At 50.3% G+C, this 13,118-nt stretch overlaps 1 protein-coding gene across 3 annotated transcripts in view; it reads left to right on the forward strand.

Moving 5' to 3' along the window:
- Positions 1 to 13,118, forward strand: part of TMEM132B (transmembrane protein 132B) — a 269,744-nt gene that overhangs the window by 212,791 nt on the left and 43,835 nt on the right. For all 3 annotated transcript variants that reach the window (XM_019748802.2, XM_074321105.1, XM_074321106.1), the window contains one exon: positions 552 to 738. In XM_019748802.2, the coding sequence (XP_019604361.2) occupies positions 552 to 738 (187 nt within the window). The remainder of the gene's footprint in view (positions 1 to 551; positions 739 to 13,118) is intronic.

The raw sequence follows: 13,118 nt of genomic DNA on the forward strand, positions 1-13,118 counted from the left end.
ACACTTGACTCTGTTGTTCGTAGTTTACGTAGTGGACCCTTTCCCATCGTCGGTCTCGTGATGTCCATTCGGGCATCTCTATTCTCCCCCAACCTTAACGCTTAGAGAGTTTGAACCACTGGTCCATAGACACACAGCTACGTAGAAGCAGAAATAGCCAGAACCCAGGATGTGACTCACGTCTGGAATAATGAGGAAATTAGATGAAGGTTTGGGGGTACCTGCTGTGTGTGGTGCTTGGATGGTGTGGGGTTGGGGGGAGCTGTGTGGACTGAGGGGAAAATCTGTGTGACCTGCTCATTCAAAGAAGACCAGCCTGCTTTCCACGGGGCCCTGAAGATGGCTCGTCGGCCTGTTCTGAGGGCCGGGCCATGTCTGAGCAGCCTGTGAATTAGCCTCTGTCCATACTGCCGTGTGACTTGTGGCACTTGGCAATCATTCTTTGGGTTGACAAAGAAGAATGCGGCCATTTATTGCATTTTTGACATTCTGCTGAGTCTCAAGTTTTAAATGACACTTTAACATGTATTTTGTTCTGTTTTTTTTTCCAGAGCAAATGGCTCCTTCTATGAGATCTTGCAAGTGGAAGTTGGTGTGGACAACAGCAGTGGTCTGGCCGGGGCCCAGCAAATTACGTGGCAAGTGGAGTACCCAGCGGAGGACGCCATGAGCGAGCTGGTCGTGTCAGAGATCTTCATCAGCCAGACAAGTTTTGTGGGGATCGTCCCGCTTGCAATGGTGAGAAATCCGGCTTCTGAAAAACTGCCCCAGAGAAGTTTCCTTTGAGTACTTTTCATAGTCAACAAACGTAGCATTTTATAACCTGTTATTTCCCATGCACCCCGATGCATGGTGTTTAACCAGGAAAATGCACTTATGCATTTGATTGCCCACTTCCCATAATGCCTCCGTGGGAACTATTTAGGGTCTGCGGTGACATCCCTTTTCCTCTGTGGATATTGACCGACTGCTTCCTGGAGAGCCCCTGTTATGTATTGTCTTAATCCGCGTCCATGCCAGGACCAACTGCTTCCCTGAGTGAAGACGGTTTCACTGAACGGTATTGGGGGTACGTGGTGGGGACAGCGGCTCTGTGCTGAGTGACCAGCCCCCAGCCAACCGGCTTTGTCCTGAGGGTTCCCAGAGAGCTTGGGGATTGGCTGGCTTTAAAGTGCAGATGGATCCAGAAGAGCCTTGTTGAGAACTGACCAGCTGACGCTGGATAGGGTCCCAGAGTCCATCAAACCGCCTTGCGTTTCTGTTTCGTTGGGCTGGCGGGGACCAGACTTCTCTGAGCGTGAGAAGCTCCATTCACGGCCGCCTCAGGGGCCACATCTGAGAATAGGCTCATGGACAAGGTTCCAGAACCTAGAAAGGTTGGTGCTGGTGGGTCACAGCGATGATAAACCCCTGGGAGTGGCACATTCCTAATCCCCTTCCCGCACTGGAAATGTTCGAGAAGATTCTGCACTATTATGACGTTCCTGTCTGGGACCCTCCCCGATGGCCCAGGGCAGTCTGGGGGTGCGTTTATGTTTATCACCTACATTCAAGTTGGACACCAGGGTTAAGATCCTTGCAAAAAAACCCTGTGTCCTTTAATTAATTCTGCACTTCCCATGTCTGTGTACTTCACTCTCCTCTGCCCGAAACACACTGTCCCTACTGCGCCCCCCATGGCTGCTTCTCTTCAGCTCCACTGCAGAGCAGCACTTGCCCGGCCCACGTGGGTAAAGCTGGCCGTCCAGCCCCTGCCCACCTCCCTCCCACATCATCACCCTGTTTTATCTTCTCTATAAGTAGTGTCCGTGTTGGAGGCGTGGGAGCCATCATCGTCCTTGTCCCTAGAAGCGCCATCAGTGAGGGCAGGGCTCTGGTCAGTTTTGTCTACATCTGTGTCCCCAGCAGCTGGATCAATGCCTGGGACAGTTACTATTTCTCGAATGAAAGACTGAATCCCGTGCTTTAACCCAAGGTACAGGTCCTCTCGTTCTGGAAGGTCAGGCGGTGGGAAGGCCTGCAGCTGCAGTGACCTGCATCCTGGTTTGGGGACAGTGGGACAGGGCCCTGTGAGGGGCAGAGATGGACGCATGTGGGTTCTGGCAGAACGAGACCGCCGGGCCTGGCCTCTTCCCAGCGCTCTGCCATCAGTCGCCCAGGCCGACCACACTGTGGTCGAGGCTGGCTTATCTCTTTACTCAAAGTCCCCACTGTTCTGCTGCCTGCTTATTCTGTACCACTTGATTCCTTGGGGCTTCCGCAGCCTCCGGAAGGTTCTCAGGCTGGAATTCTGCAGCAGAGCCTCGGCCCTCCTCTTAGGGACAATGGTGGGGACAGCGCAGAACTGGGGGCAGAGGAGCTGGCGAAACCTGCCCACAAATGAGAGCCTGGCAGAGCTGGGATGTGGCTGAGACAGAGGGCTCACCTAGTGTCCCTGTTTCTTAGTGACAGGTGCCTGGGCACAGCTCGGGGCAGGAATCCAGCGGGGTGCTTGCGGATGCAGGGCTGTGGCCGTACCCCTGGCGTGGGATTTGTTGTCCCTCACTCACCCCCCTGTTTCTCTCCCCCCCATACTGTCTGAGCGTCTTGCTTCTCTGGGGAGGCTGGTTCATGTGTGTTGTGCACATTGTGTGCCTCTCACTATTAGTGTCTCCCCGGCTGGCTGGTCTTTACTTAGGGACGGTTTCTTGCCTTTGGCTCTAATTCCCATTGGCTGGAAAGTGCCGGGTTGGATGGTTGAATCGTGCCGTGTATGACACTCTTGGATGCTGTGCAGAGTGCCTCTGAAATGGCTCCAAGGGACCTGAGCTATTAGTCAAGTTTGCAGTGGAACCACAGTTGGGAGTTTATTTAATCAGTCATTTCAGCTGCTTTCCAAATCCGGAACTGGCGAAGCGTGACCTTTAGGGGGCATTGTGCCTCCTGCGCTTAGAGGGGAAGGGCCTTTTAGGAACCTCTTCATCCTCCGCTCCCTTCTCAGTGCCAACCACCCCTGGACAACTTCTGCATGAGGTGAGGCTGCTGCATTACGTGTCCCAAGAATGCACAAACAAGAAATGGGTCCTGTTATCCTGGCATTCAACTCAGCTTATGATTTAGAACTTGGCTGCCAAGCCGTGTGACTCTGGGCAGGGTTACATGCTGCTGACACCTCTTGGGTAGCAAACCACCCTGTACTTCGGGAAGGTAAATATGCAGCTTTGGGGCAATGCCCAACAGGACTGGAGAGAGACCCCAGGCATGGAAACTGATGCAATAGTCCAGGCAGAGGGCTCACAAAGGGACATGGCAGTGGTGATACACCCGCCTGTCTATCCACCCACCCACCCCCCGGCCGCCTCTTTGGCTGGGACTCAGAGGGGCAGCCCTTGTCCTGGGAGCCTGCAGCCCTGGGCCAGCTCGGAGCAGCGAGTCTCACCCCCAGGAAGGTCCTGCGGGCGTCCCGTGGGCCCTTCAGCATCTGGCCCAGCTTCGGGAGGTCTTAAGTAGAGGCAGTTTGCTTCTCGTCCTTTGCCTTGAGTTTAAAACTTTGAAAAAGAAAATCTAAGTAACTAGTGTTTGAATCTTTCCTCCCAGAACATTACCGGTGCAGCCTAAGTGGTCGTCGACTGCCCTGCCACCCCCACCCCCAATTAATTATGGTTTGTCATTTTATTTTGTTCATCCAGAACTTTACCTTTCTAGGTGTCCACATTCGTTCACATCCACGCGGCTGCAGAAATCATGTGGGACTGTGGCGTATGTGGCGGTGTTTTCAAACAAAGGGCCTTGCTCCGTGTATGCGTTCTGCACGGTCAGCTGTGTCTCGGAGGCCTTTTTGTGCCCACGTGAAAAGAGATGCCTCATCCATTTTTAAAGAACCGCTCAGTAGTGTGCTGCAGTGGGCTAGGCCATAGTTTCTTTTTTAACCTACTGATGAATATTTAGGTGTTTCTCTCTCTCTCTCTCTCTCCCCCCCCCATGCATTCTGCAAAGCACCCTCTAGTCTGGGGTAGAAAGCGGGTTTTATGTCAGGCACCAACGGCAGCAGGCGGGACCGTGCCGTGTTGAGTGACCGTGGGGAGAGGCATCAGTCAGTAGTCTGTTCTGGGTGCTAGTTTAGTTTCCTGGGGTTGGCATGCAAATTACCACCAACCGATGGCTTTAAACCACAGGAACTTATCCTCTCACAGTCCTGGAGGCCGGAAGTCCGACACCAAGGTGTTGGCAGGGCCGCGCTCCCTCTGAAGGTTCCAGGTGGTTCCTTCCTCTTCCGGCTTCTGGGGACTCCTGGCATTCCTCCACTCATGACCATGTCACTCCAATCTGTGCCTCTGTCACCACAGGGGTGTGTGTGTGTGTCCTCTCCTTATAAGGATGCCAGTCATTGGATTCAGAGCCCATCCTCACCCAGTATGACCTTTGTTAGCTAATTGCACGTGCAAAGGCCATATTCACCAATCAGGTCGCATTCTGAGGTTCCGGTGAACATGAATTTCGGGGGGAAACTATTCAACCCGTCACAGGTACAGGAGGCAGGACTGGCGGCACACAGGCCATGGCCCTGCCAGCTGGACCCTGAAGGGGTTCTGGAAGCAGCCCGGCTACACTTTCAGCATGTCCAGGGTCACTGACATGCTGGACCATGACTCTCACGGGTTGTTAGTTCTTCTGCCATTAACTCAGCTCCAAAATAGTCACGTTCAGTGGTGGGGACAAGACCCCCTTAGCAGGACAGAAGGAGATCCCAGTGTCTCTGAAAGGCGTTCTTGCTGAATCCTGACTTTGCAGGTCCATCCAGAGGCCTGTGTCTCTTCTTCCACCCAGACAATGTCAGCACAGTGTCCTGTTGGTGGCCACACACACTCTTGGCAGCGGGTATCCAGAATAACCTTGATGCTGTTTTTTCAGGTTCTCTTATATACGAGAAAGAGCAAGAGACTCTAAACAGCCGTTTCCTTGGTCACATTCCCACCATTTCACCTGATTGATCCAACTTGCTCACAGCTATAAGGGGCAATTGAAAATTGTCAAGGAGAATGTGTGTCCAGCGGGTACACTTTACAATGAGCAGAAATAAGCACCGTTGTTGGATGAGATTAAAGCCATGCACTTTGGGTGCTGTGGAATGACATCTAATGTGCTGGGTGTAGCCGACCACGGACCGCTGAGCGGTGCCCCCGCACGTTGGGCCGGGAGTATATTCACTCAGCTGTCACCACAGTGGCCCCATAACCACACTGAGATGTTATGTCATTTCCCAACTTATACTGAAAGAATAGCAGTATAAGAAGGATTGCTGTTGGAGAATGAACTGGAGTCAGCTGAGCGGAAAAAGAGAAGGGAAAAAACCATTAAGATGACTGATTCAGCTGACCTGCGTCTACTCGGGGAAGCCTTTGCTGATGTACGATTTCTGAAGATAAAGGGGGGAAATAGACCCAGTAAGCAAGTTCATGAAAGAAACTAGTGGCTGTCAGTCAGAGCAACAGAGGGATAGAATTCTGGGGGTTTCTGTTGCAGGAATGTGACATGACACATTTCAAGGCTCTGTCAATACCACTAATATGACCTCGCTCACAGAAACGTCTGTCGTGTGGTACGTCCGTCCGACTCCTGCTTGGGAACTGTTCTCTTTTGTTGGGTAATGAGCCCTGAATGACAAAATTGAGAGCTATTATGTGAAGGGTTTTATGCTGTTTTACACACCCTTAAAGTGCTGAAATCATGGGGAAGCCGTATTCTGAGCAAATCATCTTCTTTTTGGAAACAAAACTCTCCTTTCCTCTCCTTTTCCGTGACGGGGACCTGGATCGTGGATGTGTATGTTGTCTGAGCCGAGACCTGTGTGCTTAAGAAAAGTCAAGCTGCCTCGGTGCAAGTCGGACCTGCCATTTCCTTAAGCTTTGTGCTCTCCCACGACCTGCCCTTGGACCCTCAGTCGTCCAGTCTGTAAAAGGGGTCACAGTTTCTACCAGAATAACCTTGTCAAGGTCTTCGCAGGATGAAATGCGGCAAGATACGCAGGGTCTGTCACTTAACACGTGTGTGATAAATGTTAATGGCTTCTTCTTACCGATGTGCCAGTCTGCTTACAAGCGACACACTAGAGAGTAGTGGTGATATTGAGTGTTTCATAACGGGGTGGGACGGTCACTGACCAGTCGGAATAGACGCCGCCTGTAAAGACTTGCTGGCCCTGGCCTCCCCCGTGCTCCCCAGCTGTCCATCAGCCCCGCTGAGAGGAACGTGAGGAAATGTCACCGTGCCCCTGTCCTTCGCACAGCTTAGTGCAGAGCCCAGCACACCTTTCTCTATTTCATTTACAGACGCCAAGATGGCGTTTCTGATTGGCTTTGAACTGACTTCCTTTTCCGAGGACACAGAATCACGGGCGACAGTCCCCAGGGTGCCCACTAGATGGCGCTCACAGACTAGCTGTGGCCGCCCTCGCCCTGCGCTGCCCTCCCCCAGAGGGCTCCCTAAACACCTGCCCCGCCAGCCCCTCTCCCCAGTTAACTGGCTGTTCTTCAAACACTTTGCACTTGGGACTCCGGATTTCCCCAAGTGTGAGAAGTGGGGGCTCCGTCCTGCAGCCCCGCCCAGCGCTCAGCACAGCACCTGGCACCTGGCACCTGGCACCTGGCACCTGGCAGCTTAGACGGTGATGCCTCCCTCAGCCAACACTGCCGCCCTGAGGCTCGCTGGGCGCCTGCGTGGGGCTTTGTTTGTTTGTTTTTGTTTTTCAGCACTAAACCCCCCTTTTTTACTTATACGTAAGAGAAGGGAAAGAATGTAATGTGAAATTTCTGATCTTCAAAAAACGTTAATCACTACAAAAGATATTGATTTTAAAAATACTTTACCATGATTAGGGCAAAAAATTTTGTTGTGCAAACCAGTCAATGGTTGGAGCCATTCTTTTATTTTTATTATTACTGCTCTTCCCTCATTACCACAACTGCTGCTGCTTTCCGTCTTTGAGATGTCAGGATTTTATTTTAGTACAGCATGTTTTAAAAATTTTAATGACTTAATTATAAAATACATTTCAGCTTTACTGCAGTATAATTGACCAATAGAAAATGTATATTTTGGGTGTACAATGTGTTTTTTTAAAAAATCGACATACACATTGTGAAATGATTACTACAATCAAACCAGGTAACACATCCTTCCCCTCACGGAGGTACCAGTGTTTGCATGTGTGGGGTGATGACAACACTTACGATCTCCCTGGTAGCAGATTCCGGGTGTGCGGGGTAACACTGTTAACTATCCGAGCGGTCACTACGCTCACACCAGCTCTCACTCATCCTGCATAACTGAAACCCTGTGCCCTTGACCTGCAGCTCCCCACCTGCCGCCCCCAGCCCCTGGCAACCACGCTCTGCTCTCTGCTTCTGTGACTTTGACTGTTTGACTTGTAAGTGAGATCGTGCAGAATTTATCTTTCTGTGTCTGGCTTATTTCACTGAGCATCGTGTCTTCCAGGTTCCTCCGTGTTGTCACAAATGGCAACATTTCTTCTTACGTGCCACATTTTCTGTATCCATTGATCCACTGACTGGTGTTTAGGTGGCGTCCATGTCTTGGCTGGTGTGAATAATGCTGCCGTGAACACGGGTGGGCAGCTGTCTCTTTGAGTTGGCACAGCATCTAAGCTATCCAATATGGTAGTCACGAACTCCATGTGGCTATTTGAATGAAAATGAATTCACATTTAATGCCACTTGAATTCAGTTCCTCAGGGGCACTAGCCACATGTCCAATGCTCAAGAGCTACATGTGGTCAGTGGGGACCTCTTAGCCCAGACACAGAATATTCTGTCACTGAAGGAACTGCTGGAGGACAATGCTGGTATTGAGTCTCTTCTTTGACAGATAAATCAACAGCATCTTTTGACTTCTTTCCACTTTCCTCTGCTTAGATATTTATTACTAGTGTTATGCAGAGTTTTACAATGGTGAATTTCATTACACTTGTATTCAATTGTAGAATCTCGTGGCTTCACTTGAATATTAATCCGTTCTTCAGATTCTTCATTAAGCATTTCTGTTTCCTTCATCCAGCCCACTGTTCCGGGAAGGGCCGAACTGGTATCTTTTGTCAGGCAAGACCCCTTTTTGTTGAGGGCGTCCCACTTGCTAATTCTTTTAGTCTTATGAGGTCTCCTGGGAAGAAATGAGATTAACCCAGTGGAAATCCCCAGAGACTTGGCAAACTGTGGAGTGCTGTTCAGATGTAAGGGGTAGGTGGTCAGTCCCTCCTTCCACACACCTGATGGGGGGCCTGAGTGCCAGGTACCAGGGGGAGCCAGGATGGACAGGGAGACTCAGTTCTCGGCATCGGTGACGTCAGCAAGGGCTTTCCACCCAGAAACAGATTTCTCTGAGGTTTTGGTGAAATTTCTTTAATGTAGGAGGACGTATTCTAGCTCATAATTAAAGTCCAAGCTGAACACTGAGTCCTAGGGTGTCGTGACTGCCTTATTTATTTAGACTCAGCTGGAGAAGCTGCAGGTTCTTTTCTGAGAAAAAGAGCAAGGTAGGCATTTAGAGAAGACCAAGGGAAGGAGCGCTGTGGCCCTTGTTTTATTGATCATGTCTAAACAAGGTTTCTCAGGGTACTTGCAGGAGACCTTTCCAGTGAATGAAAGAATCATTTTTTTTTATGCTTTGAGAGTATTACACGTACCTAAAAGTAATAAAACACCATTTCTTTCTCTCCTTCTTTCCTCCCTCTCTCCCTCCCTCCTTTCTTTCTTGATAATTTAGGCTGGTGGTTCTTACTCTTTAGCTTCAGAGTCTCGAGGGGGATAGTTTAAAATGTGGATTCTTGGGCTCCCTGGCTAGATGCTGAGCCACTCTGATTTAATTGATCATTAAATGGCCTTTCTGCACACACTTTTCACATGTAAGACTTACAGCCTTACACTGTTCAGGGTCCCAACCTCATTTTCCTGCTCTGTAGCTCAGGGAAGCACCTTGTGGGCAGATTAGGGGCTGCGTGGGGCTAGAGACCAAGTGCAGGGCTTTGGATCCCACATTGCATTTCCTTTGCGCTCAGCACCGCAGTTTTTCTAGCACAGAATGAAACCTCTTCCATTTCTCCCCTACCAGCGATGAGGAAATTGAGTCAGGCAAACAATTTCATTTTTGCAAAATATTTGTTCTCACTGTAGAACATTAGTTAAACACAGACACTTATAAAGAAGAAAGGGAAAATCATCTTCCCTTCTGTTGCCTAGAGACATGCTCTGACACCCCTGTGTCCAGCTTCTGTTTTCTGTATCTGTCTTGTTTTTAACAAGATGACGATCATATCTTACTTCTTAACCTTTTGCTTTTTTCATTCTATCGTTGTATTGGCTTCTGTATCATGAAAGGCCCTAGAATTCAGCGGCTGGAAACAGCCGTCGTATATGATCACTGACGCACCGGCTGGGCAGCTGGCGTGCTAGTCCAGGGTGTTCCTCTGCGTGGTCAGTCGGGGTGCCTCTGGGCCACCTGTCTGTCATCCTCCTAGGACGAAGAGCCCAGCCTGGGCACATTCTTTTCACAGCCACGGTGGGACAAGCAGTGCAGTGATTTACGCCTTGGCCGAGAACTGGGACGCTGCTTTCTCCTCCAACTTGTACTAGACGACACACGGTTTCTTTTCCTGTCTCTCGCCAAAGCCTCCTACGTGCAAAGAAGAAATAACCTCTCAATTTCTCCTGAATTCCTCTCAGTAATAGCTCCTGTCACTTTGCATTATATATGAATACTCAAGCTCATTTAAAAGTCTGTCTGATAAAATAACCTGTGTAATTTCTTCACCAGTGACTATGAGGCAAAAAATAATGATTACATTATTAGATCATGGCACTAGATTTGGCGCTGGCTCTAAGCTCCCGATGACAGTGTTCACTGGCGTTCGCGTCCCACAGAAATGGAAATGAGGATGAGAACCCAGCCTGGGCTGACCCAGACGACTGGGTCCCTGGGGGTTTGCCGCTCTCCGGGGGTGACGAGGGATGGGGTGTTTTCTCAGCAGAGACGGTAGGAGGGGACCCCTGGGCTGAGGTTTGGTGAGGGCAGCAGTGGCAGTGCCCTTTGCCTGTTCCACTTGGAAGCACTTCGTGTTGTCAGCGTGTTTTAGAGCTGAGGATCCAGACAAGACGGTGTAGCTGAGCCTCAGGCAGTTCTGGGGTGACATGGTCCCATTGATGGAGAACCTAAAGGCGCACGTCCCCAAACCCACGGAGCACACCCTGGCCCTTCCCCAGGCTCGCAGAGGCCCGAGCACACGGGGCTCCCTCCTTCGCCTCAGCTCACTTTCCTTAGAAGGTCACTGTTGATTTCTCTGTCAGATTCACTGCCTGTTTTTTTGGACAGAGGCTTAACCTCATGACGTGGATCAACTTCTAGATCAGTGGCTTCATGGCTTTATTTTATTATCCCATTGATTTCATTTTATTTTACAATTTTATTTGAAACTTCTCTCTATCGTTTTAAAGTCTAAAGTGTGTCAGTAGAGGAAGCCGTTCTGGATCTCGCGTGGGGATGACAGGCACATCACGTGAGGTGAGGAGAGGGGCGGCGTCAGGCTCTGCTGCCGCCGAGGAGCCAGCCAGCCTGCACAGCCCACAGCCACGTCCGAGCTGGAGTAGGTAGGTCTTGCCCTGGAAAGATGTAACCAGCTGAGACCCTGGGCAGGCCAGGTGCCCTCGCGGAGCCTCAGTTTCCCCCTGTGATGGGCATGGTCCTCCCTTCCCTGTTTACCTCGGGGAAGTTGTGACTCTCTTGGTGTAAAAGTGATGCGAGTGGCATGGTGTGCTGAGAAAGTGACGTCACAGGTACTTTCAGGGAGGGAGGAGAGTGTCAGGTGTAATTGGGAGGCTATTGGTTAGAGCCCGTTGAGCAGACGGCCGCGGCGGCTCTGGGCTCTGCTACGCACAGGGGTGTCGGCTGGCCTCTAATTGAGACTGGAACCCTAAATGACTATTCCTCTCTAAATTAGGCAGTAACTGGATTTGGCCCAGTACTTATTAAATTGTGTTCGAGTCTTCCTGCAAATCAGATAAGAGACGGGAGCGTGTGGTTGGCTCCATTCGTGAGAAGTCAGTGAAAATGACTTGGGGACAGCCACTCCTCAGATCGATTCCAGCCTGCCAGCTCGTCAACCACAGCATGAGAAAGCCAGTCCCGAGTCACAGACACATGGCCAGGAGGAGGGCGAGTCTGCAAAGGGCTTTGTTCAGCCAGGAGACTGCTGCCCGCAACTTACAGAAAGCCCAATCTGATTGGACCAGCTGGGGTCACGTGCCAGTCCTTCAACCAGTCACTGGGGTCTGAGGAATGCCAGATGCAGATTGGCTGTAGGCCACGGTCCCAGGATGCATTTCTGGAGCTGGAGGTCAGCGGGGCTGCTGCCTGAAGAGCAAGGTCTGAGAGGGGTCAGAGGTCAAATTTGCCAGAGTGGAAGAGATTAGAGCAGATTTGGGGCCAGTTCTTATATGACCGTAGATGTCTGGGCGTGGCCAGTGTCTCTTCTCCTGAAATAATAAGTCACTCTGTCCTCTTTGTCTCTTTGGGGGTTTTGATGACTTCAAAACTAATTTCCAAAATGCACCATGACATATAGACATAGAAATTCAATGACCTCTGGGCATCAGTGAACATTACACTACCTGAATTACCAGGTTCAGTAACTGTCGTGCTTCTCCTGCCTTCCCAATACCATGTTTCCCCAAAAATAAGACCGGGTCTTATATTAATTTTTGCTCCAAAAGATGCATTAAGGCAGGGGTGTCCAAACTGCAGCCCGCGGGCCAACAGTGGCCTGCAATCCATTTTTAATTGGCCCGCAGCAAATTCCAAAAATATATTTAGTTTACGTAAATAAACCAGGTGAGGCAATACATACTTCACCTCGAGTGAGTAGCCCAGCTGTTTGTGTATTTTACCGCATATGGCCCTTGGTGAAAAACGTTGAAAAAAGTTTGGACACGCCTGCATTAGGGCTTATGTTTAGGGCGTGTCTTCCTGAAAAATCATGCTTAGGCTTATTTTTCTGGTTAGGTCTTATTTTCGGGGAAACAAGGTATGAAGAACAACTCCTAATTGGAGTACCAAGTAAAGGAACAGGTTTTTTTCTTTGGATAAGATGAGCTCACATCAATGACCCAAAGCTGCCTGTCTGGGGACCCCCGTCTACTGTCTAAAGATGTTGAGAGGAGCTTATGTGGCTGCAGCAAACCTGAAGGAAATTGCTCCCATGTAACCATAAATATTCTCATTGTCCCTCTGTCGAGGAGGCGGGCAGAGCCACCAGGCACCCACCACCCACCCTGTTTCGTATCCCTACCCGGGCAGGTGTCATCAATTGGCTGTCTCAGACCTTCGATCCGTTTCAAACACGTTTTAGAGAAGGTGCGCCACTGACCTCATGGAGAGGTGGAGGCACTTCTGGAGAACTAGCTCCTCTCTCTCGCACGTGGCCAAGCACGTTTTCTGGGTCCATTTCTTTGAAAGCAAAAGTGAAGCTTTATGACCATCCAGGGTCTGTGGAATACTGACACGATGATTCCTACTTGCACGTGAGGAGGTCCAGGCAGTGGGTAATTGCTTGTTTTGCAATTTGAGTTTATTATGAAAATGGAGAAATCACCCCCCGGGTTTCCTCAAAGTAGTGAGGGATTTGTTTGTTCAAGAATGAGAAAGATCGAGCTTTTGTGTCAACGCAGGTGAGTGCCAGAGGTGTTTTCTTACTGATAAAGGTCAGGGCTGGTCACTTCGTGCCTGGCTTGGTGCCGTCCTGGAGAACAAGGCTGGGAGTGGGTGGAATAGTGGCTCCCAAAGAGATACGTCCGAGCTCGGCCCCTGGTAACTGAAGCTGACCTTGCTTGGAAATTGGCCCTTTGCATATGTAATTAGGTCAAGGGTCTCCAGGAAAGGGTCATCCTGGATGGAGGCTGGGTCCTAAGTCCAATGTCTGCTGTCTTTCTGAAGAAAAGGAGAGGGCGATTGAGACACACAGACAGAGCAGAAGGCCGTGTGAAGGCACAGGCAGACGTTGGAGCCATGCAGCCACGGGCTGCGGAATGCCTGGGCCACCAGGAGCTGGCGGAGGCAAGAAAGGATCCCCACCCAGG

The sequence above is a fragment of the Rhinolophus sinicus genome, linkage group LG16 (assembly GCF_036562045.2).
Source record: "Rhinolophus sinicus isolate RSC01 linkage group LG16, ASM3656204v1, whole genome shotgun sequence".
Taxonomy (NCBI): domain Eukaryota; kingdom Metazoa; phylum Chordata; class Mammalia; order Chiroptera; family Rhinolophidae; genus Rhinolophus; species Rhinolophus sinicus.